Source organism: Protomyctophum parallelum (genome assembly GCF_964188405.1).
Source record: "Protomyctophum parallelum genome assembly, chromosome: 15".
NCBI classification, from domain to species: Eukaryota; Metazoa; Chordata; class Actinopteri; order Myctophiformes; family Myctophidae; genus Protomyctophum; species Protomyctophum parallelum.
The window spans coordinates 50,065,591-50,091,503 of record NC_139710.1 but is presented as its reverse complement, the minus strand read 5'-3'; the positions used below and the strand labels follow the sequence as shown (position 1 = coordinate 50,091,503).

Here is a 25,913-nt window from a genome sequence, read left to right as displayed (position 1 = left end):
TGGTGAAACCAGGCTATAGAGTAGAGATGCTATAGTGTTCATGTGGTGAAACCAGGCTATAGAGTAGAGATGCTATAGTGTTCATGTGGTGAAACCAGGCTATAGAGTAGAGATGCTATAGTGTTCATGTGGTGAAACCAGGCTATAGAGTAGAGATGCTATAGTGTTCATGTGGTGAAACCAGGCTATAGAGTAGGGATGCTATAGTGTTCATGTGGTGAAACCAGGCTATAGAGTAGAGATGCTATAGTGTTCATGTGGTGAAACCAGGCTATAGAGTAGAGATGCTATAGTGTTCATGTGGTGAAACCAGGCTATAGAGTAGAGATGCTATAGTGTTCATGTGATGAAACCAGGCTATAGAGTAGAGATGCTATAGTGTTCATGTGGTGAAACCAGGCTATAGAGTAGAGATGCTATAGTGTTCATGTGATGAAACCAGGCTATAGAGTAGAGATGCTATAGTGTTCATGTGATGAAACCAGGCTATAGAGTAGGGATGCTATAGTGTTCATGTGGTGAAACCAGGCTATAGAGTAGAGATGCTATAGTGTTCATGTGGTGAAACCAGGCTATAGAGTAGAGATGCTATAGTGTTCATGTGGTGAAACCAGGCTATAGAGTAGGGATGCTATAGTGTTCATGTGGTGAAACCAGGCTATAGAGTAGAGATGCTATAGTGTTCATGTGGTGAAACCAGGCTATAGAGTAGAGATGCTATAGTGTTCATGTGGTGAAACCAGGCTATAGAGTAGAGATGCTATAGTGTTCATGTGGTGAAACCAGGCTATAGAGTAGAGATGCTATAGTGTTCATGTGATGAAACCAGGCTATAGAGTAGGGATGCTATAGTGTTCATGTGGTGAAACCAGGCTATAGAGTAGGGATGCTATAGTGTTCATGTGGTGAAACCAGGCTATAGAGTAGAGATGCTATAGTGTTCATGTGGTGAAACCAGGCTATAGAGTAGAGATGCTATAGTGTTCATGTGGTGAAACCAGGCTATAGAGTAGGGATGCTATAGTGTTCATGTGGTGAAACCAGGCTATAGAGTAGGGATGCTATAGTGTTCATGTGGTGAAACCAGGCTATAGAGTAGAGATGCTATAGTGTTCATGTGGTGAAACCAGGCTATAGAGTAGGGATGCTATAGTGTTCATGTGGTGAAACCAGGCTATAGAGTAGGGATGCTATAGTGTTCATGTGATGAAACCAGGCTATAGAGTAGAGATGCTATAGTGTTCATGTGGTGAAACCAGGCTATAGAGTAGAGATGCTATAGTGTTCATGTGGTGAAACCAGGCTATAGAGTAGGGATGCTATAGTGTTCATGTGGTGAAACCAGGCTATAGAGTAGAGATGCTATAGTGTTCATGTGGTGAAACCAGGCTATAGAGTAGAGATGCTATAGTGTTCATGTGATGAAACCAGGCTATAGAGTAGAGATGCTATAGTGTTCATGTGATGAAACCAGGCTATAGAGTAGAGATGCTATAGTGTTCATGTGGTGAAACCAGGCTATAGAGTAGAGATGCTATAGTGTTCATGTGGTGAAACCAGGCTATAGAGTAGAGATGCTATAGTGTTCATGTGATGAAACCAGGCTATAGAGTAGAGATGCTATAGTGTCCATGTGATGAAACCAGGCTATAGAGTAGGGATGCTATAGTGTCCATGTGGTGAAACCAGGCTATAGAGTAGAGATGCTATAGTGTTCATGTGGTGAAACCAGGCTATAGAGTAGAGATGCTATAGTGTCCATGTGATGAAACCAGGCTATAGAGTAGGGATGCTATAGTGTTCATGTGGTGAAACCAGGCTATAGAGTAGAGATGCTATAGTGTTCATGTGGTGAAACCAGGTTATAGAGTAGGGATGCTATAGTGTTCATGTGGTGAAACCAGGCTATAGAGTAGAGATGCTATAGTGTTCATGTGGTGAAACCAGGCTATAGAGTAGAGATGCTATAGTGTTCATGTGATGAAACCAGGCTATAGAGTAGAGATGCTATAGTGTTCATGTGGTGAAACCAGGCTATAGAGTAGAGATGCTATAGTGTTCATGTGGTGAAACCAGGCTATAGAGTAGGGATGCTATAGTGTCCATGTGGTGAAACCAGGCTATAGAGTAGGGATGCTATAGTGTCCATGTGGTGAAACCAGGCTATAGAGTAGAGATGCTATAGTGTTCATGTGGTGAAACCAGGCTATAGAGTAGGGATGCTATAGTGTTCATGTGGTGAAACCAGGCTATAGAGTAGAGATGCTATAGTGTTCATGTGGTGAAACCAGGCTATAGAGTAGAGATGCTATAGTGTTCATGTGATGAAACCAGGCTATAGAGTAGGGATGCTATAGTGTTCATGTGGTGAAACCAGGCTATAGAGTAGAGATGCTATAGTGTTCATGTGGTGAAACCAGGCTATAGAGTAGGGATGCTATAGTGTCCATGTGGTGAAACCAGGCTATAGAGTAGAGATGCTATAGTGTTCATGTGATGAAACCAGGCTATAGAGTAGAGATGCTATAGTGTTCATGTGGTGAAACCAGGCTATAGAGTAGAGATGCTATAGTGTTCATGTGGTGAAACCAGGCTATAGAGTAGGGATGCTATAGTGTTCATGTGGTGAAACCAGGCTATAGAGTAGAGATGCTATAGTGTCCATGTGGTGAAACCAGGCTATAGAGTAGAGATGCTATAGTGTTCATGTGGTGAAACCAGGCTATAGAGTAGAGATGCTATAGTGTTCATGTGGTGAAACCAGGCTATAGAGTAGAGATGCTATAGTGTTCATGTGGTGAAACCAGGCTATAGAGTAGGGATGCTATAGTGTTCATGTGGTGAAACCAGGCTATAGAGTAGGGATGCTATAGTGTTCATGTGATTGTATCTTTCATCCAGGGCGCCCCAGGGACCACCGGTATGATTGGACCACAGGGGGCCAACGGGTCCGAGGTGAGTTTCATGACACTGAGGATATTATCCACATCGTTTACGCTACAGCATGTGCCATCATGTCATGTTGTTCACAACAACAAAAAAGCGGTAATTCTCAGGACGTCTGTGGACGTCTTGGACACAGGAAGTGCTAATAGTATGAGATTTATAGATTTTGGGGCCTAAATAATATATTAGAAGCTTTTTATCAAGAATTGATCAATTTCACCATGGTCCACATATTGTACAGTGTACACTGTACAAAAAAAATGAAAAAAATAATAATCAAAAGGGCACATTTGTCCAGAGGGAAAAGGGCGCAGGGGGTGCTCTAGCACCCCCTAGTGTCTATCTGTGCACGCCACTGTCTGCTGGGCACTATAGCGCCTTCATTTTGAAAAATTCTGGCGCACTGGAAGTGTTTTAACATTGTTTCCTGCACCGTTCGTAGGGAGATCCAGGACCAGCTGGTCGACGAGGTCATCGAGGCCCTGCGGTATGTCCACCATTTGACCTTTTTATTACACTGATTTGTGATCAGTGGAAACGTCGGCAGCAAGATGCTGCATGCAGTGAATGTCGAACCCACCAGGCAACATGCTCATTGTGTTTCCTCCTGTTATCCCCACTAGGGCCCGGCGGGACTGCCAGGAGAGAGAGGATCGCCTGGACCTCGAGGGCCCCAGGTGAGACTACTCGCCCAAGCCATGGTTCTCTCAAATGGTCCCTCAAAGCGAGAGCACCGCCTTTCCTCATGCAGATCGGCTACTTACTCTGTTTGATTGGGGCTCTGTCCGCACAGTGTGTTCTGCTGCGTATGCCTAGCATCGGCACTAAGTGAGGGAAGTAGGAGGGAACACTGCCATTCTCAACTGCTCTGACACCCACTGTAAGGCTGAGGAATCATGGCCCCCTCAAAATAACAGGATGAAGAGACATGATCTCACTTCACACAGGTGTGGTGTTTGACGGGCGCCAGCCCCTCCTATGCCTAGCTTTGAGGGTTTGTGGAAATGCAAACACTGTGTAAACACAAACATTGAAGACAAAAGTGAGTGGCTTATCACTTATCATCATCAGTAACGTCATGTTGTAGTTTTCCAACCACCGCGGTGAGTAGGTTATTGCAACACAGATTGTGCAACAAGCGCATCTAGGCTGTGGAGCGGGCGCTATAAACGATGGCCACATTTTATTAATGGATTAAATAACCCCGGGCCCTTAAGGTATTAACTGTGGTGTCCTTAATTTGGGCATGTAATGTTAGGCAAGCGCGCCCTTCACTTCACACGAATGTGATTTATTTTTTGTTGTGATTTGTATTGTTCTCAGGGCCATCCAGGTGATGATGGCCCATCTGGTCCAAAAGGGGACGCAGTGAGTTACGCTATATAATCTCCTAAATTACATTTTGATCAAAGTCCTTTCAGTTTCAAAATGACACTGACACCAATGTCCTTGCTTTCTTTTAACAGGGTGCAATAGGGCCCATGGGAACAAAAGGATTTCCAGGGATCGAAGGGGCCATGGTGAGTCTACGATTTTGGCGGGCATTGATGCCGTCGTAATGACTGTTTTTACACTGGCTGAAAATAGCCGATCTACAAACAACACTGGTCTGTATGCAATGGATCTACAAACAACACTGGTCTGTATGCAATGGATCTACAAACAACACTGGTCTGTATGCAATGGATCTACAAACAACACTGGTCTGTATGCAATGGATCTACAAACACTGGTCTGTATGCAATGGATCTACAAACAACACTGGTCTGTATGCAATGGATCTACAAACACTGGTCTGTATGCAATGGATCTACAAACAACACTGGTCTGTATGCAATGGATCTACAAACAACACTGGTCTGTATGCAATGGATCTACAAACAACACTGGTCTGTATGCAATGGATCTACAAACACTGGTCTGTATGCAATGGATCTACAAACAACACTGGTCTGTATGCAATGGATCTACAAACAACACTGGTCTGCATGCAATGGATCTACAAACAACACTGGTCTGTATGCAATGGATCTGTCATCTGAATGTTACGAATGCCCCTTTTTTGTTCTGCGTGAACACAAACACGTTGGCTGATGATTGGCTCATCACCCCATAGCGATGATTTTGATTGGCTGAGCAAAGTACATATTGAAGTTTAAAGTGAGGGCAGAAAAGTGAAGACGCCAAAAAATAACAACAAACATAAAGCCTATGTATTTATATTTTATTTAACCCAATCTGCCCCACCTGTTATAACAGAAACACAGTGTAGTTGCCAGAGAGTGTGATTTCCATGAAATGGCGCACGCACATGTATTCCCATAGACAGAGGAAGAAATTGCCACTTGAAAACACCTGGCCAGTGGCATTTTTCAATTCTGCCTTTTAGAGCGCCACCAGGAGGCCAACTTTTGTGAAACACATATTATTTTTCTTTGTGTTTATTGCGAACGCAGTGAGCCACTTACTATGACAGCAAGGGCTGAATGTCTGTGTGTGTGTGTGTGTGTGTGTGTGTCACGCTGTTACACCACCCGCCCGCCACCAGAGGGCGCAGCTGTAGCACACACACACACACAGGGCGCAGCTGTAGCACACACACACACACACACACACACACACAACCACACACACACGAGCTGCGTTCGCTTCCCGCGTTTGCGCGTCTTACTTGTTATGACAGGATCATAATAAACACACAAGTCTTTTTCTACTGGCTCAGTGCTCTGTGCTCCAAACACCATGCTAGTGTTTTTCTACTGGCTCAGTGCTCTGTGCTCTAAACACCATGCTAGTGTTTTTCTACTGGCTCAGTGCTCTGTGCTCCAAACACCATGCTAGTGTTTTTCTACTGGCTCAGTGCTCTGTGCTCCAAACACCATGCTAGTGTTTTTCTACTGGCTCAGTGCTCTGTGCTCCAAACACCATGCTAGTGTTTTTCTACTGAGGCAGTGTCTCTGTGCTCTAAACACCATGCTAGTGTTTTTCTACTGGCTCAGTGCTCTGTGCTCTAAACACCATGCTAGTGTTTTTCTACTGGCTCAGTGCTCTGTGCTCTAAACACCATGCTAGTGTTTTTCTACTGGCTCAGTGCTCTGTGCTCTAAACACCATGCTAGTGTTTTTCTACTGAGGCAGTGTCTCTGTGCTCTAAACACCATGCTAGTGTTTTTCTACTGGCTCAGTGTCTCTGTGCTCTAAACACCATGCTAGTGTTTTTCTACTGAGGCAGTGTCTCTGTGCTCTAAACACCATGCTAGTGTTTTTCTACTGGCTCAGTGCTCTGTGCTCTAAACACCATGCTAGTGTTTTTCTACTGGCTCAGTGTCTCTGTGCTCTAAACACCATGCTAGTGTTTTTCTACTGGCTCAGTGCTCTGTGCTCCAAACACCATGCTAGTGTTTTTCTACTGGCTCAGTGCTCTGTGCTCTAAACACCATGCTAGTGTTTTTCTACTGGCTCAGTGTCTCTGTGCTCTAAACACCATGCTAGTGTTTTTCTACTGGCTCAGTGTCTCTGTGCTCTAAACACCATGCTAGTGTTTTTCTACTGAGGCAGTGGCTCTGTGCTCTAAACACCATGCTAGTGTTTTTCTACTGAGCCAGTGGCTCTGTGCTCTAAACACCATGCTAGTGTTTTTCTACTGAGGCAGTGTCTCTGTGCTCTAAACACCATGCTAGTGTTTTTCTACTGGCTCAGTGCTCTGTGCTCTAAACACCATGCTAGTGTTTTTCTACTGAGCCAGTGCTCTGTGCTCTAAACACCATGCTAGTGTTTTTCTACTGAGGCAGTGTCTCTGTGCTCTAAACACCATGCTAGTGTTTTTCTACTGGCTCAGTGTCTCTGTGCTCTAAACACCATGCTAGTGTTTTTCTATTGAGGCAGTGTCTCTGTGCTCTAAACACCATGCTAGTGTTTTTCTACTGAGGCAGTGGCTCTGTGCTCCAAACACCATGCTAGTGTTTTTCTACTGGCTCAGTGCTCTGTGCTCTAAACACCATGCTAGTGTTTTTCTACTGGCTCAGTGCTCTGTGCTCTAAACACCATGCTAGTGTTTTTCTACTGGCTCAGTGCTCTGTGCTCTAAACACCATGCTAGTGTTTTTCTATTGAGGCAGTGTCTCTGCGCTCTAAACACCATGCTAGTGTTTTTCTACTGGCTCAGTGCTCTGCGCTCCAAACACCATGCTAGCAGCTCCTAGTAAAGCGGGCTCGTCCAGGTCAGAGGTGAGAACCTTGGTGCTGGAGCAACGGGCCCTCTGGGAGACGAAGCGTTGGACTGGACCCTGGTAGTGGGAGGCCAGCACGCCGGACAGGATCACCACGGACGGGTTGACTATATGCACGATATTGATGATGCACGTGCCCAGTGCCCTAGAGGCCTTGTCGAGGACAGCCACGGCATCGGGGTTGCCCTGCTTGGCAGCGCGTATGAGGTGATCGGCGTTGAGCGGCTCCGTCCCGCCCACTTTCAGCCTCTCCGCCTCTCTCTGCAGGGCCATTCCGGACGCGTAGGCCTCCACGCACCCTCGGCCACCGCACGAGCACTCGGGGCCGTCGTCCAGCAGTGACACGTTGACGTGACCCAGTTCTCCGGCGCGGTGCGTGCTGCCGCGGACCAACTGGTTGCGCTGGACGACGCCTCCTCCGATGCCCGTTCCGGTGACGACGGAGACAAAGCTCTCCACTCCCTTGCCGTGTCCGTACGCCCTCTCCGCCAGCGCGGCGCAGTTTCCGTCGTTGTCCACCCAGACGGGCAGGTGCAGCTCCTTGGTGACGAGGGTCCGCAGGTCCACCGACGACCAGGCCGGGATGAGCTGGGTGGAGTGGAGGACCACGCCCTTCTGGTGGTCGACAATCCCTCCCGTGGACACGCCTACTCCCAGTATCTTACACTTGAGGCGGTCAGCCTCCTCCAGGGCCTCTTTACACAAAACCAGTATCAGCTGGATCCTGTCCTCGTACTTTTGGAGGTTGGGGCGCGTGCACTTGCTCACTATGGTACCATCATTGCTGACGATGGCCACTCGGAGGTTGGTCCCTCCCAGGTCCACGGCCAGAGCGCTGCGTCTCTCCAGGATGGGGTCCATGTCCTGGGAACAGTGGGGGTCCCGGGCCGCGGGGGGGAAGCACAAGGACTTCCCCCGGGGCTCGTCCAGGTCGATGCTCCGCAGGAACCCCAGGATGCGCTCCACCGCGCGTCCGTCACCGTAGATCATAGAGCAGGCGTAGTTCTTTCCAAACTGCCGTTCCAGTGCGCTGTAGATCTCACCGTGGGTGTCGGCGTCTTTCAGGTGCAGAACGTTCTGGCCCGTCTCTCTGCCGGTCTGTCTGGTGCCCAGGTTGACGACGGGCGTTCCGAAGGCTCCGGCCTCTCTCACGCCACAGCTGCTGTTTCCGATCACGCAGCCGGCGCGAGACACCAGCTGGACGAAATCATCGAACGGCACGTGCTTCACCACCTTGAAGTTGGCGTGGCTCTCGATGCCCTTCCTCCTGATCAGACGCACCATGTCCTTACTGCCGGTGTCTACGTTGGGGTACAGAAGGAGCGTTTTCTTGTTGAAGGACAGCAGAGCGTCCAGCATCAAACCATAGAACTTTACGGAGTTCGGGATGTCCGTGGTGACAGGATGCTGCAGCGCAACTACGTAGCCACGTGTCTGAACCTCGCTTCCCAGGTGGCGTTTGATGGTGTCCGCGTAGTCGTCTCGGTCACGCGCCAACAATAGCTTGTCGTAGGAGGGGCATCCGGCCATCAGGATGCGCGAGGGGTCCTCGCACATCGCGACGAGTCGCCGCTTGGCGGTGTCCGTGCTACAGGCGTGGTATTGGGCCAGCTTGGTGATGGTGTGGCGGATGGAGTCGTTGATGGTGCCACTCACCTCTCCTCCCTCCAGATGCAGTATCCTGACGTTCATTAGAGCGGCGGCGATTGCCAGCGCCAGTGCATCGAAGCGGTCCCCGTGGACGATCAGGATGTCCGGCCGGAGCCTCTGCAGGAGGTCGGGCAGCTTGACCAGGGACAGTCCCACGCTCTCCGCCATGGCCGCCTCGTCCTCCCCCCGCACGATGGTGTGCAGCTTGGCGTCGACGGCAAAACCGTCCTGCTCTATCATACGTAACGTGTATCCGTAATCGTCAATGAGATGGGACCCCATGACCGCCACCTGCAGGTCAAACGCTTCCGGCTCCGATTTGATCCCAAGCATTATTGGGGCCAGTTTGGAATAGTCGGCGCGATTGCAGGTCGCCACACACACCTTGAGCTTTCTCATGGGGGCCGACTGGCGTCGCTTCTCCGGCATTGTCAAGTTCTTGAACCCTAATCCCTAGGATCCCCTCCGTCAGAATGTTACAAATCTTGAAATGGAACGAAACGAAAATAGTGTCGCCACTCTCATACTAGATCACGCTGAGCCCAGCCAGGCTGTGTGATGTCACTGTCCCTTGTCCAATCGGGGCCTCCGGAGGAGGAGAACCTTGTATGTAGTGTCTGTTGCCAAGCAACGAAGCTGGCCGTGGATAGAAACTGAGGAAACGGAGATTCTGTAAGCAATGGTGGGTTTGGAAACAGCGTGGCGTCATACTCACACCATGCTGAGAGGAGCTGAGGATGATGATTAGACATCATCATCATCACATTCCGTGCTCAGCCAATCAGATCATTTCTGTGGTACACAGACACATAGATAAGGTATAAGGCTAGATGGCTCACCCGTTCTCCTGGCCAATGGAGAGCAACGTCGCTATGTGGCTCACCCGTTCTGCTGGCCAATGGAGAGCCACGTCGCTACGTGGCGGCCAATGGAGAGCAACGTCGCTACGTGGCTCACCCGTTCTGTTGGCCAATGGAGAGCAACGTCGCTACGTGGCTCACCCGTTCTGCTGGCCAATGGAGAGCCACGTCGCTACGTGGCGGCCAATGGAGAGCAACGTCGCTACGTGGCTCACCCGTTCTGTTGGCCAATGGAGAGCAACGTCGCTACGTGGCTCACCCGTTCTGTTGGCCAATAGAGAGCCACGTCGCTACGTGGCGGCCAATGGAGAGCCACGTCGCTACATGGCGGCCAATGGAGGGCCACGTCGCTACGTCTGCTGGCCAATGGAGAGCAACGTCACTACGTGGCAGCCATCTTAACATTGTGTCTATGGGCCATGTACTTTTTAACCCATTCTGACCTGAGATCAGATTCATACGAGGTTTCCACTGGACACACACTGGTCTGATTAACCCATTCCGACCTGAGATCAGATTCATACGAGGTTTCCACTGGACACACACTGGTCTGATTAACCCATTCTGACCTGAGATCAGATTCATACGAGGTTTCCACTGGACACACACTGGTCTGATTAACCCATTCTGACCTGAGATCAGATTCATACGAGGTTTCCACTGGACACACACTGTGTCTGATTAACCCATTCTGACCTGAGATCAGATTCATACGAGGTTTCCACTGGACACACACTGGTCTGATTAACCCATTCTGACCTGAGATCAGATTCATACGAGGTTTCCACTGGACACACACTGTGTCTGATTAACCCATTCTGACCTGAGATCAGATTCATACGAGGTTTCCACTGGACACACACTGGTCTGATTAAATAACCACAACTTACTCAATTTTCAACCGATTTTCAAACGGCTTGGTTTGTTATAAACGTCAGACGTCTGCATATTTATATAAGCTTTTATATGACATTCATATACAAATCACACCCGTGAGGGTATGACGGGCGCTCAATGTTATAGCGGACAATTTACATTGCTACATAATGTGGTCCCTAATTGGCCAAGCGCTCCCACCAACATTTACATATGACGTAAGTTTTCCCTTCAATGGCGTTTATTGTTTAATTTACGTCATATTTAGCGGAATTATCAGCTCTTATCATCATACATCGTCATGAATCATCTCATATTGGCCATTGGCCAATCGGAATGTCTGTTGCCTGTGATTGGTTGGCTGATTTGCTCGTTTACATATGACATACATTTTCCTTTCAATCTCAATGGCGTTTAATGTTTTTATGTTTAATTTACATCATATTTAGCCGAATTCTGATGTCATTTCTCCGTTCATCGTCAATGGCAAATCTTGAGACGGGCGGGGACAACATTTTGCGCCCCTCATAAAATGATGCATGTACAGGAGTCAGACAGTGTTCAGACGCGACGCCTTGTGAGCTTGTAGATTGGCTATTTCCAGAGTGCAACCAAGTGTAAAATCAGGCTTTATGACGGCGTTTTCAATCTAATCCTATTCATATCTTACTCAATTGTCTATTTATAATCAGTTACTCCACGTGTGTGTGTGTGTGTGTGTGTGTGTGTGTGTGTGTGTGTGTGTGTGTGTGTGTGTGTGTGTGTGTGTGTGTGTGTGTGTGTGTGTGTGTGTGCGTGTGCGTGTGCGTGTGCGTGCGCATGTGTGTGAGTAATGCGTTTGCAAAACACATGAGCACACAATATGCTACATTAGTATCATCTTGTTCTCCAAGCTCTCATGCTTACAGATTTGTAATTAAACTTGAATGACCATCAGATCAGGAGAGCTTTTGTAGGATCACAACAGTTGCCCTTCAAGTGAACCTGAGCTTTCGGCACAGAGCGCCATGTCAATATAAGGTCCCAGTGGCTGCTTTGTTGTTTGAATTATTGCCACTGTGGAGCAATAAAGACTATCTAAAGATTGTTCTCCATATGGCTCATATTATTGACTGCTCCACTCTTCTAACCATTCATACCGCGCTGCCAGACGCTCTTTCCATTGCATTTACAAACCTTTGGTTTTGTGTGATGTCCATAAGGATGAAGGTAACAATGATTTGTTGTGGGTTTCCCCCTGTTGACATACAAGAATATCCACTTTTGAGTCCACCAGGTGTCCCCATTTTACCCACAACAGTAAACGAACCATCTCTCTACCAAAATGACCAATTGATGTGTCTCTCTGTCGATGTCTGCTTTGAATTTGTACACATTTACGTTTTTAATATCGTCCCTCGGAGTATGTTTCAAATCGCTTGTTCGTTTTTCTCACACCAAAACTGTGTTTCAGGGAATGACTGGAATGCCGGGCCTAAAAGGGTTTCGAGGAGACACGGTAAGATCATTATAATATTATTTGTATTAATACGGCTTTCATTCAAGGATTGTTTTATTTATTTTAACATATTTTTAGTACATACATACATTCATATTTCTTTCTTTTTTTGTTTTCTTTTTTTTTTACACTTTAAAATAAACAAAGTTCATGTGGACCCGCACTCTGTAACTGTATTATGTATAGATATAAGAAAAAAACAAAGTCCCATATTTACCAGTTTATGACCTTACAAGCCAGCCCTATAATTATACAAAAAATATTTAATATTTAAATGTGTCAAGTCTATTCTTAAAAGTGTTGACTGAAGGAGCCTGGACTTCCATGCTCTGACAGCTCTAAGTGTAAAGAAAGGGGTATGAGTTTTCATGTTCTCCCCGTGTCCCCTAGGGTAGGTACCCTCACAAAAAACATGCAGTAATCCTGGTCACTAAACTGCCTCCCCCTGGCCAGCTGGGGCGCCTGATGGAGAGGAAAGGAACTGGTTGGAATATCGTGTTCCTTCCACGCGCTACGTCCAACCAGGGAAACTCCCCCCTGTCAGGTGTAAAGGAGCAACTTGGACACTCAGGCATGAAGGAAGCATGAGTTCAAGTCCGTTGCTCTCCCCTTGTCCCCCATATATGGGGACTAGGTAGGTCTCCCCTTGTCCCCCATATATGGGGACTAGGTTGGTGGAGGGTGTGTAGAGCCCAGGATCACATTAGATGATTGACACAGGGGTGAAAAATGAGTTACAAAATCGTGGGATAAAATATATATATATATTAAAATAAAAAAAAATAAAGGGGTATGAATGCAACATGGGGTGTGTAGGAGCCGTAATGTGTTTGCATTCTAATGTGCTATTATGATTGACGTAAGGTACGTCACTTTAATGGGCACTGCACAGGTAGTGGGCGTGTCACCGGGGCTGGGGCGCTGCCACTCTAGTTTCATGGCGTTACCTGTCACTTGGGTGAGGGAAGTTGGATAGAGAGAGGAGGTGAGCGTGGGAGAAGACGTTTCTGTTGACCGTATCAAACGCACCTTTTATCACCGTAACAACCACGTTCAGTTATAGCTAAAAGCCTGGCAACTGTCGTGACTCGATACGTGTGGTGACTGAATAAATGGTCAAACTTACAACTGGAATGGACCTGGATTCATTGCGTGCGCGTCATACAAGCGTCTATTTACTCTCATGTTTAGCTCCTCGCGGCGGCCTGTAAACCGCCGCAACAGGGTGTATTCCATGCTCTGACAACTCTAAGTGTAAAGACAACATGGGGTCTTGATCCAGACCTGAAACCGCAGGATGCGTTTGGAATGCGCCCCCATTGTTTAGGATCTCTTTGTAGAAACGATATAAGAGGTTGCTCATGGCGAGACATTCTTAACATTTGAGCTCTTAGGTTTCACAGTGAGGCTTTTGCAGTGGTGGAAAAAGTTAAGTAAAAGTACCAATACTGCAATGTAGAACTGTAACTTTTACTAAAAGTAAAAGTACTCATTGTGCAGAATGTGCCATTTCACAAGTTCAAAAGGTGTACAAAATCTATTGTGAGCTTGTAGATCGGCTATTTTCAAATGGCCAAAATGTACATATAGGTTTGAAGTGGTTTATGTATGTTTTCTAATCCAAATTTTAATCTCCAAAGTTACTAGTAACTACAGTTTTCAAATAATTGTAGTGAAGTAAAAGTACAAATTTTGGCTCCGAGATGTAGTGGAGTAGAAGTAAAAGTACTGGAGATTGGAAATACTCAAGTAAAGTACAAATACCTCAAGATTGTACTTGTACAGTACTTAGTTACTTTCCACCACTGATGTGTGATTTTCCATGTCTAGGGACACCGAGGACCGGATGGGGACAGAGGCCACGCTGGACCCAAAGGGGACGGGGTAGGAAACAGGAATACACATTTAGTACTTACTACTTTGTCATCATGAGTACCAGCTCAGTGGTTCCCAAACCTTTCCATGTCAAGGACCCCCAAATTGACACTATTTACCCCATGGACCTAGCTACCACGGACCCCCATTTTACCACTATTTACCCCATGGACCTAGTTACCACGGACCCCTCATTTACCCCATGGACCTAGTTACCACGGACCCCCATTTTACCACTATTTACCCCATGGACCTAGTTACCACGGACCCCCATTTACCCCATGGACCTAGTTACCACGGACCCCCATTTTACCACTATTTACCCCATGGACCTAGCTACCACGGACCACCATTTTACCACTATTTACCCCATGGACCTAGTTACCACGGACCCCCATTTTACCACTATTTACCCCATGGACCTAGCTACCACGGACCCCCATTTACCCCATGGTCCTAGCTACCACGGACCCCCATTTTATTTACCCCATGGACCTAGCTACCACGGACCCCCATTTACCCCATGGACCTAGCTACCACGGACCCCCATTTACCCCATGGACCTAGCTACCACGGACCCCCATTTTACCACTATTTACCCCATGGACCTAGTTACCACGGACCCCCATTTATTTACCCCATGGACCTAGCTACCACGGACCCCCATTTTATTTACCCCATGGACCTAGTTACCACGGACCCCCATTTACCCCATGGACCTAGCTACCACGGACCCCCATTTTATTTACCCCATGGACCTAGTTACCACGGACCCCCATTTACCCCATGGACCTAGCTACCACGGACCCCCATTTTACCACTATTTACCCCATGGACCTAGTTACCACGGACCCCCATTTATTTACCCCATGGACCTAGCTACCACGGACCCCCATTTACCCCATGGACCTAGTTACCACGGACCCCCATTTATTTACCCCATGGACCTAGCTACCACGGACCCCCATTTTATTTACCCCATGGACCTAGTTACCACGGACCCCCATTTACCCCATGGACCTAGCTACCACGGACCCCCATTTTATTTACCCCATGGACCTAGTTACCACGGACCCCCATTTTATTTACCCCATGGACCTAGTTACCACGGACCCCCATTTTATTTACCCCATGGACCTAGTTACCACGGACCCCCATTTATTTACCCCATGGACCTAGCTACCACGGACCCCCATTTATTTACCCCATGGACCTAGTTACCACGGACCCCCATTTACCCCATGGACCTAGCTACCACGGACCCCCATTTTATTTACCCCATGGACCTAGCTACCACGGACCCCCATTTATTTACCCCATGGACCTAGCTACCACGGACCCCCATTTTATTTACCCCATGGACCTAGCTACCACGGACCCCCATTTTACCACTATTTACCCCATGGACCTAGTTACCACGGACCCCCATTTACCCCATGGACCTAGCTACCACGGACCCCCATTTATTTACCCCATGGACCTAGTTACCACGGACCCCCATTTTATTTACCCCATGGACCTAGTTACCACGGACCCCCATTTACCCCATGGACCTAGCTACCACGGACCCCCATTTTACCACTATTTACCCCATGGACCTAGTTACCACGGACCCCCATTTACCCCATGGACCTAGCTACCACGGACCCCCATTTTACCACTATTTACCCCATGGACCTAGTTACCACGGACCCCCATTTACCCCATGGACCTAGCTACCACGGACCCCCATTTTACCACTATTTACCCCATGGACCTAGTTACCACGGACCCCCATTTACCCCATGGACCTAGCTACCACGGACCCCCATTTTACCACTATTTACCCCATGGACCTAGTTACCACGGACCCCCATTTACCCCATGGACCTAGCTACCACGGACCCCCATTTTACCACTATTTACCCCATGGACCTAGTTACCACGGACCCCCATTTACCCCATGGACCTAGTTACCACGGACCCCCATTTATTTACCCCATGGACCTAGTTACCACGGACCCCATTTTATTTACCTCATGGACCTAGCTACCACGGACCCCCATTTATTTACCCCATGGACCTAGTTACCACGGACCCCCATTTATTTACCCCATGGACCTAGTTACCACGGACCCCCATTTTATTTACCCCATGGACCTAGTTACCACGGACCCCCATTTACCCCATGGACCTAGCTACCACGGACCCCCATTTATTTACCCCATGGACCTAGTTACCACGGACCCCCATTTTATTTACCCCATGGACCTAGTTACCACGGACCCCCATTTATTTACCCCATGGACCTAGTTACCACGGACCCCCATTTACCCCATGGACCTAGTTACCACGGACCCCCATTTTATTTACCCCATGGACCTAGCTACCACGGACCCCCATCTATTTACCCCATGGACCTAGCTACCACGGACCCCCATTTTATTTACCCCATGGACCTAGTTACCACGGACCCCCATTTATTTACCCCATGGACCTAGTTACCACGGACCCCCATTTTATTTACCCCATGGACCTAGTTACCACGGACCCCCATTTACCCCATGGACCTAGCTACCACGGACCCCCATTTATTTACCCCATGGACCTAGTTACCACGGACCCCCATTTACCCCATGGACCTAGTTACCACGGACCCCCATTTTATTTACCCCATGGACCTAGTTACCACGGACCCCCATTTTATTTACCCCATGGACCTAGTTACCACGGACCCCCATTTACCCCATGGACCTAGCTACCACGGACCCCCATTTATTTACCCCATGGACCTAGTTACCACGGACCCCCATTTATTTACCCCATGGACCTAGTTACCACGGACCCCCATTTTATTTACCCCATGGACCTAGTTACCACGGACCCCCATTTACCCCATGGACCTAGCTACCACGGACCCCCATTTATTTACCCCATGGACCTAGTTACCACGGACCCCCATTTACCCCATGGACCTAGTTACCACGGACCCCCATTTTATTTACCCCATGGACCTAGTTACCACGGACCCCCATTTTATTTACCCCATGGACCTAGTTACCACGGACCCCCATTTACCCCATGGACCTAGCTACCACGGACCCCCATTTATTTACCCCATGGACCTAGTTACCACGGACCCCCATTTTATTTACCCCATGGACCTAGTTACCACGGACCCCCATTTATTTACCCCATGGACCTAGTTACCACGGACCCCCATTTACCCCATGGACCTAGTTACCACGGACCCCCATTTTATTTACCCCATGGACCTAGCTACCACGGACCCCCATCTATTTACCCCATGGACCTAGCTACCACGGACCCCCATTTTATTTACCCCATGGACCTAGTTACCACGGACCCCCATTTATTTACCCCATGGACCTAGTTACCACGGACCCCCATTTTATTTACCCCATGGACCTAGTTACCACGGACCCCCATTTACCCCATGGACCTAGCTACCACGGACCCCCATTTATTTACCCCATGGACCTAGTTACCACGGACCCCCATTTACCCCATGGACCTAGTTACCACGGACCCCCATTTTATTTACCCCATGGACCTAGTTACCACGGACCCCCATTTTATTTACCCCATGGACCTAGTTACCACGGACCCCCATTTACCCCATGGACCTAGCTACCACGGACCCCCATTTATTTACCCCATGGACCTAGTTACCACGGACCCCCATTTATTTACCCCATGGACCTAGTTACCACGGACCCCCATTTTATTTACCCCATGGACCTAGTTACCACGGACCCCCATTTACCCCATGGACCTAGCTACCACGGACCCCCATTTATTTACCCCATGGACCTAGTTACCACGGACCCCCATTTACCCCATGGACCTAGTTACCACGGACCCCCATTTTATTTACCCCATGGACCTAGTTACCACGGACCCCCATTTTATTTACCCCATGGACCTAGTTACCACGGACCCCCATTTACCCCATGGACCTAGCTACCACGGACCCCCATTTATTTACCCCATGGACCTAGTTACCACGGACCCCCATTTTATTTACCCCATGGACCTAGTTACCACGGACCCCCATTTACCCCATGGACCTAGCTACCACGGACCCCCATTTATTTACCCCATTTACCTAGTTACCACGGACCCCCATTTTAAAAGATGTGCCAGAGACCCCCATAAGAGAAGATTTTTATGACTCTAGCAGTGATTCTCAACCCGTTTAATTTCAAGGTACCCCCATATTAGTCCATTTAGTTCCATTTGTACACTCTCAGAGTAACAGACCCATAAGGGTCCATTTGGTTCCAAACTATCATTTAGCTGGGGGGACTCCCTGGAACTCCCTCAAGGACCCCTGGGGGTCCCCGTACCCCACTTTGGGAACCACTGGCCTAGAGAAGTGGTTCTCAACCAGTGATCTGGGGACCACCAGTTGTCCTTGAGAGGGTTCCAGGTGGTCCCTAGCTAAATGATGGAAAGTTGTTAACCAAATGGACCCTTATATTTAACTCATGAGAGTGTAAAATGAAACCAAATGGATTTGGTTTCATTTCACACTCAAGAGTTAAATTGTAGTTATAGTCTACACAATTATTTCTTTATCAACGACTGCCTGTTTGTTGTCTCTCCTATAATGGTACCACATCAATACATCATGGAATTGTGGACAAAATCTCATCCAACAATAACAGAATCTTCTTTAGTTTTGGGCTCAATCTCATCTCAATGGTGGTCCATGGCTGAAATGCCAAATACATATATGGGGACTAGGTTGGTGGAGGGTGTGTAGAGCCCAGGATCACAATAGATGATTGACACAGGGGTGAAAAATAGGTTACAAAATCATGGGATAAAAAATATATTAGAAAATTAAAAAAGCTCGTTTTATTCTACAGCACCAAACTAGAGGTTCATCATTTTCTAGCTTTGTATGAAATTAAACCACTACGTATTAATTTAAAAATATTTATAATTGAAAACAAATGTGTTAACCCATTCTGAACGGGCACCCATTTTGGTGTTAGCATCATGTTATGCTTTAGCTATTGAAAAATAGCAGATCTACAAGCTCATATCGCGCCACCGAGTGTCGCGATACAAGCTTGTAGGTCTGCTATTTTTGAAAAATCGAAGAACGACTGACATTTTTAGAATCTGATCTCAGGTCAGAATGGGTTAATCAGACCAGTGTGTTGTCCAGTGGAAACCTGGTATGAATCTGATCTCAGGTCAGAATGTGTTAATTTATCATTGTATTTTTGCATACATTGGGGGTGTGTGTTTCTCTCCTCAGGGCCTACAGGGTGTATTGATCTGGGTGTCTGTGTTTCTCTCCTCAGGGCCTACAGGGGGCTCTGGGTGTTCTGGGCCGTCAAGGGTACAGGGGTGAGCAAGGCCCTGCTGGTCTCATAGGGGTCAGAGGTCAACCCGGGCCACAAGGAAGACAGGTACAGATTGTAACCATGTACTAATCATGCCCTTATCGTTCTCTCACAGACATAAAGGTCAGACAGTTATCACTCCACTCTTTTTTTACAAAATGTTATAGCAATTTCTTTTTTTATTATTATTTATTATAGTCCTACTAGACGCCAATAAATTACATTTGGCCACAAAAGATCACAGGATCTACTGAATGTGAAGGTAGCCTACTGGGGGGCAGCCACACTGTGTGTCATAGGCTCCATATGTTAGTTTGACACATTCAATAGATCCTGTGATCTTTTGTGGCCAGATGTAATTTCTTGGGGTCTAGTAGGACTATAGTAAATAATAAAAAAATAAATCGCTATACAATTTTGTTAACAAATACATATTTAGCCCCATGCTCGAATGCCCCTGCCCCCCTGTCAAAAACAGCTAAAATCCCTAAAACGAAAGAAAATAAATTAACACTCATATTTTACTTTCTCTAATAACAACCTAAAACATGAACCTTGGTTGGAAAAAAAAACAAAGTTGTCCTTTAAAACTGGCATCCAAATGTATCATGTCATTATAGAATAAAATCTACACTGGCTATTGTGACACCATCATAGGACAAAGCCAGGTTGCGTAGTTAGTTTCTTGGCCGATTTGTTTCCGTGTTAGTTTTTTCATGTATCGGTTTCTCTGCTTGTGTGTCCTTTTCCAGGGTGAAGAGGGAGAGACGGGCCTCCAGGGAGGAGTGGGGATGGAGGGGCCAAAGGTCAGAGTTTACTCCTGTCTGGTCAAAGTGATGACTATAAATTAGGGCTGTTATTTTATATTGTAACAGCCCCTTATATTGTTATTCACACATGCAGCATGACTCTGATACAGTTCACCTGCCAAGCCAACACGGTCTGCTCCACTTTACGGAGGATTTAGAAGGCTACATACTTAAGATGATCTTTGCTAAGAATAATTTGCATGGATCATTATGGCTTCTCACAGATATTTGGAGGCCATGCTGTGCTTTGTGAGGTGAAAATGTCTTATCAGCCAAGTGCAAAATGCAGAAAAATGTATGCTCCTAATCTTTGTTTTGGCTTTGGTTTATGTTGAAGGGCAACAGGGGCGCTCTGGGTCTACATGGGAAGGCCGGATCCAAAGGACCCAGGGTAACTTTCATCATTAGTTTTTAACGAGTTTCATGAATTAATTTGGATAACATGTGCTTTTATTTTGTGAGAGCACATTATGTCACAGTTCTTTCAAATGGATGATGTCTCGTTTTTAAACAAAACCCTTCCAATGCTTGCTGGCTTCCTTATGTCTATTTCCAGGGTCGCACTGGACTTACTGGGATGTTTGGTCTACCTGGAATGCCGGTAAGAAATGACACAAAAAGCCCTCAGGCAATCACAATAAAAGAATGTGCATCATATAGTGCTTCGTGAGGTTGATGGTTGACAATGTATTCGGTTCAACACTCTATTAGTGTATTCCTATTCCTATTTGGGTTTTTTTTTTCACATTATGACAACTGTAATTGACATTTCAGTATGCTGATTGCACAAAATGAATTACAAGTCCTGATAATTAATCATTTTATTTATGTGATATTTATGAGCCATACTGTACACTGTATTGCCATTGAATGTTGAACACGATTAGTTTTGTCACTTCGCTACTCAGTCTGGCCAGCCTCCCGTTTGACTGGTATTTCAGCAGCGATGTTGTTGCTGATACGTCAACAGCCAAGCGCCACTCTGTCCATGCTTTTCTCCACTCTGTCCATGCTTTTCTCCACTCTGTCCATGCTTTTCTCCACTCTGTCCATGCTTTTCTCCACTCTGTCCATGCTTTTCTCCACTCTGTCCATGCTTTTCTCCACTCTGTCCATGCTTTTCTCCACTCTGTCCATGCTTTTCTCCACTCTGTCCATGCTTTTCTCCACTCTGTCCATGCTTTTCTCCACTCTGTCCATGCTTTTCTCCACTCTGTCCATGCTTTTCTCACTGTTGAAAAGAACGTGCTCCAGTTTGAGACATCAGAGTAAAACGTATGGTAAAAAGTAAACATTCATTTGATTCAGTATAGTCTACTGTGTCAGATAAAAAAAAGGCTGTGTGGGGTGAGTTTATTGAATTATAAGGGGACGTTGCAGGGCAAAAGCAGTAGCTGCGCATTGATATTACGTCAAACTGATATTTTTGTCCCAACCCGCACCACAGACAAATCGGAGGCCTCGGGTCGATTTCTCACTTTTGGCGTGTCCTGTGCCTACCTTGGAGATAGGAGGCTATCCAGACTGAGTATAGCGACTAGCGGAGTGACAATACAAATCACGGAACGCAGCGTTTGTGTTACTGCAGACTTTAGGGGACATGCTGGTGTCTGTGTGTTACTGCAGACTTTAGGGGACATGTTGATGTCTGTGTGTTACTGCAGACTTTAGGGGACATGTTGATGTCTGTGTGTTACTGCAGACTTTAGGGGACATGTTGATGTCTGTGTGTTTGTGTGTTACTGCAGACTTCAGGGGACATGTTGATGTCTGTGTGTTACTGCAGAGTTCAGGGGACATGTTGATGTCTGTGTGTTTGTGTGTTACTGCAGACTTTAGGGGACATGTTGATGTCTGTGTGTTACTGCAGACTTTAGGGGACATGTTGATGTCTGTGTGTTTGTGTGTTATTTATTGCAGGGTTTTAGGGGACATGTTGGGAATGAGGGAGCAGAAGGAAAGCCTGGTACACAGGTTCCCATTTTATGACTCATACTTTTCCATTGTGCTACACATATTTTACTTATACCTATGTACCACAATAATTCTCATTCATTATGTGTTTCCTCTGGTGTAATGTGTTCTAGCATATGCACAATACAATACAATGTTATAACTATATCAAATAATATGTTGTTTGTTTGATGTGCAGGGTGCTCCTGGTTCAGGAGGCAGCCCCGGGCCAAAAGGAGACAGAGTGAGTAACAAATTAGATTGACCATAGAGTATCATTATGTGTAAAGCTCTCACTCACGGGTATATGCAAGTCCACTTGCATATACAGTAGTGTCATGTGAAAGTGGACTGTTCCTCCACTCATTGGTCCAAAAGTGGACTGTTCCTCCACTCATTGGTCCAAAAGTGGACTGTTCCTCCACTCATTGGTCCAAAAGTGGACTGGTCCTCCACTCATTGGTCCAAAAGTGGACTGGTCCTCCACTCATTGGTCCAACAGTGGACTGGTCCTCCACTCATTGGTCCAAAAGTGGACTGGTCCTCCACTCATTGGTCCAAAAGTGGACTGGTCCTCCACTCATTAGGTCCACATCCATTAGCCCAATGGTCAGCCAATAGCAGTGTGGCTCCCGTGCATTTGTGGCGGGAGTCAGACCTTTGCGAAAGTGGAAGTGATTCACAGTGTTGATTTGCCGCTGTGTCAAGATGTCATGTAGGAGAGCAAGCCGTACCAGAGAGGCCCCTCGCATGGTACGACTTCTATCATTTTTTAAATAAATGGGACCATCATTTTCCAAAAATAATATTATGACATATGAAATGAGACTTTAAACTAGTGACTGGAAGCAGAAAGTATTCATGACCATGTTCTTTCAGCGCCACCTGGTGGTCACCAGTTTAGGCTCTGAGTGCCAATTCTCCCATTATAAAGAAAGAAAGAATTTGTAATTCTATTATGCATTTTTTTTTTTTATTATTCCCAAGGGAGAGACGTCTTAACGCCCGTGGCATCCATTACAAAGACGTCAATCAGACGTCTTGACGTTTTTGGCTACTAATACAGTCTAGGTGAAGTTGGGCCCAAATACATGGACCTCTATGGAGCCCAATGACAGGCCCAATGACAGCGCCACAACAGGCCATTATAGACAAATCCACAGAGGGTTGCCTGGGTGTGGCCATTACTGAGGTGTACCATTAAGCACAGCAGCACTGATTAGCCACACGTGGCCTACGGAGCACCTGCTCCATGGATTACACCTCAGTAATGGCCGCGCCCAGGGCACCCCTCTGTGGATTTGTCTATATCTGTCTATATCTATACCCCCGGTTGAGCCTAAATCTCCCCCTCTCCCACAGTCTCCAAAGATGAAATAGAACTTAAGAGGGGGAGGTATTATACAAATTAGGGAGATACCTAATGACATCAGGAGTAGGTCTGAAGATTTCTGTCTGAAGAACAATTTGTACGAGGCCACACAAAATGTGCTGGGCCCCAGGGCTTTTAGCCCAACTCTCGTAGGTACAAACAAGGTCACTCTACACGAGTGACCTTGTTTGCTGTTGTTTGTACCATGCTGCATTGAGATTCATAACTAATTCACCTTTCAGAACACATCACTGCACATTGTATGCTGCAGTCGGTTGGTTCTCATTGGCATCTCGCAGGCTTCAGCATTGACATATCTTAACAGTTTCCGTGCCGGGAATGGATTACTCCAGGTTACTGTCGCTGCCAACCTCGCTAATCGCGACTTTTGTTTTATGTGTTTAATCCGCCGTAATGTAATAAATAAATAGAAAATCCGTCTTCGCCGCGGAGAAAGAGAGTAGATGCATTTGTTTTGATGATGAAACCGGAAATCGTCACATGCTGTGGGCTGCTAGGGCTTCTGGGAAATTGAGGCCAATGCAAACGAATGGGGTTCAACGCCTCATGGAGGAGGGTCCTGTGCTGCGTCTTCCGGGTGTACCAAGATGGCGGGTGGTGCGATCGTTCATAACAAACGGAGGAAGCTTTTTTCGCTCGATTTTCGCGGATTAAAAACCCAAATAATTCAGCGTATGCTCTAAAGGTAATACAACAATCTCGGCAGTGAAGGGGGGTTGATTAAAATGCGGGTTAAGCGTATAAAACAGTCAAACTGTTTATAAAGCCATTCTGGGTGACCTGCCGTCCATCCAAATTCGACTTGGTCCAAAATGGCCTCAACCTCAGGTCAAACGCTTGGCTGCGGTGTGTAGTGTGTAGTGTGTAGTGCAGGGGTACTCAACTGGCGGACCGCGGTCCGCGACCGGACCGCGGACCACCTCTTGGCGGACCACCCAAAAAAAATAAAAAAAGTTAATAATATAAATAACATCAGATGGTACATTTCTCATGTGAAATTGCTGCAAAGGCCCCCAAAATGTCCCCCAAGGGCCTCCAAAATTCTGGCGCGCGCTATGCGCGCGCGCAGTGTGGCCTACCAGGGCGTATAACTCCCGGCCTGATTTGGAGTTCCACTCCGGGCCTGCACTCTGCACCCCATTATTGGTTGGGTGGAAGGGGATCTGATTTGTATAAGCTTGGCTTGACCATACTAAAGGGGCATAGAGCCCCGCTCTCCGAAGGACGCCGCGCATGGGACCGGACCTCTGTCTTATTCAAAAAAAAATTGTGGACCTTCATCATTTCTAGTTGAGGACCCCTGGTGTAGTGTGTAGTACCAGCATTCAAATCCGAGGGGGGTAAAAAATGTCTGGCCTTCTTTGGCCCTTGGTCGTGGAACGACCTACAGTCCAGACTAAAATTGGCTTTGAAAGTTCCCTTGAGAAGTTTCAAAAGGATCATCTTACAGTAGATGTACTGTACAGTGTTGCACATGTTTGGATATGTACTAGCACATGTTCAGGCCTATATATGTATTATGTCTGTTGCACATGTTTGGATATGTACTAGCACATGTTCAGGCCTATATATGTATTATGTCTGTTCACATGTTTGGATATGTACTAGCACATGTTCAGGCCTATATATGTATTATGTCTGTTCACATGTTTGGATATGTACTAGCACATGTTCAGGCCTATATATTTATTATGTCTGTTCACATGTTTGGATATGTACTAGCACATGTTCAGGCCTATATATGTATTATGTCTGTTCACATGTTTGGATATGTACTAGCACATGTTCAGGCCTATATATTTATTATGTCTGTTCACATGTTTGGATATGTACTAGCACATGTTCAGGCCTATATATTTATTATGTCTGTTCACATGTTTGGATATGTACTAGCACATGTTCAGGCCTATATATGTATTATGTCTGTTCACATGTTTGGATATGTACTAGCACATGTTCAGGCCTATATATTTATTATGTCTGTTCACATGTTTGGATATGTACTAGCACATGTTCAGGCCTATATATTTATTATGTCTGTTCACATGTTTGGATATGTACTAGCACATGTTCAGGCCTATATATGTATTATGTCTGTTCACATCGTGTGTATTTTCCCCTTCTACTAAAAAGTAGGACTTTGGTGACTTGACGATGTGGTATTGAAGTGTAATTTTCACACAAGTGTGATTTTGTGCTCAACATTGTTTGGCTATACCAAAAGAAATGACCTACTGGTACTCTCACGGCTCAATAAAATATTTTTTAGAATTGTGGTGAAACGTTACGAGCGAATGCTGAAATGACCTCTTCTTTGAAACGACTTTCTATATGAATCTAATTTGGTGGTTCTCAAAGTGGGGTCTTGGGACCCCCATGCGGTTCCAGGAGGTCCCCGGCAAACGAGGAACGGTTGAAACCCTTTTATTTCCCTTCCCGCTATTCGAAAATAGCCTATCTACGATG

At 46.5% G+C, this 25,913-nt stretch overlaps 2 protein-coding genes across 2 annotated transcripts in view; one reads left to right on the top strand and one right to left on the bottom strand.

Moving 5' to 3' along the window:
- The window catches only part of LOC310871918 (uncharacterized protein), a gene marked incomplete at its 3' end in the record, with an annotated part of 39,760 nt that extends 19,617 nt beyond the window's left edge, over nt 1-20,143 (top strand). Inside the window, exons 10-18 of the mRNA XM_083783556.1 lie at nt 2,902-2,955; nt 3,389-3,433; nt 3,570-3,623; nt 4,270-4,314; nt 4,413-4,466; nt 12,013-12,057; nt 13,888-13,941; nt 19,251-19,358; nt 20,045-20,143. Of these exons, the coding sequence (XP_083639682.1) occupies nt 2,902-2,955; nt 3,389-3,433; nt 3,570-3,623; nt 4,270-4,314; nt 4,413-4,466; nt 12,013-12,057; nt 13,888-13,941; nt 19,251-19,358; nt 20,045-20,143 (558 nt within the window). The remainder of the gene's footprint in view (nt 1-2,901; nt 2,956-3,388; nt 3,434-3,569; nt 3,624-4,269; nt 4,315-4,412; nt 4,467-12,012; nt 12,058-13,887; nt 13,942-19,250; nt 19,359-20,044) is intronic.
- On the bottom strand, nt 7,087-9,222 carry LOC310872681 (bifunctional UDP-N-acetylglucosamine 2-epimerase/N-acetylmannosamine kinase-like; the record flags this gene model as incomplete). Its single annotated transcript, XM_083784726.1, has 1 exon — nt 7,087-9,222. One exon carries the CDS (start codon nt 9,220-9,222, stop codon nt 7,087-7,089), a length of 2,136 nt encoding a protein of 711 aa, XP_083640852.1.
- Nucleotides 20,144-25,913: the final 5,770 nt, after the last annotated feature.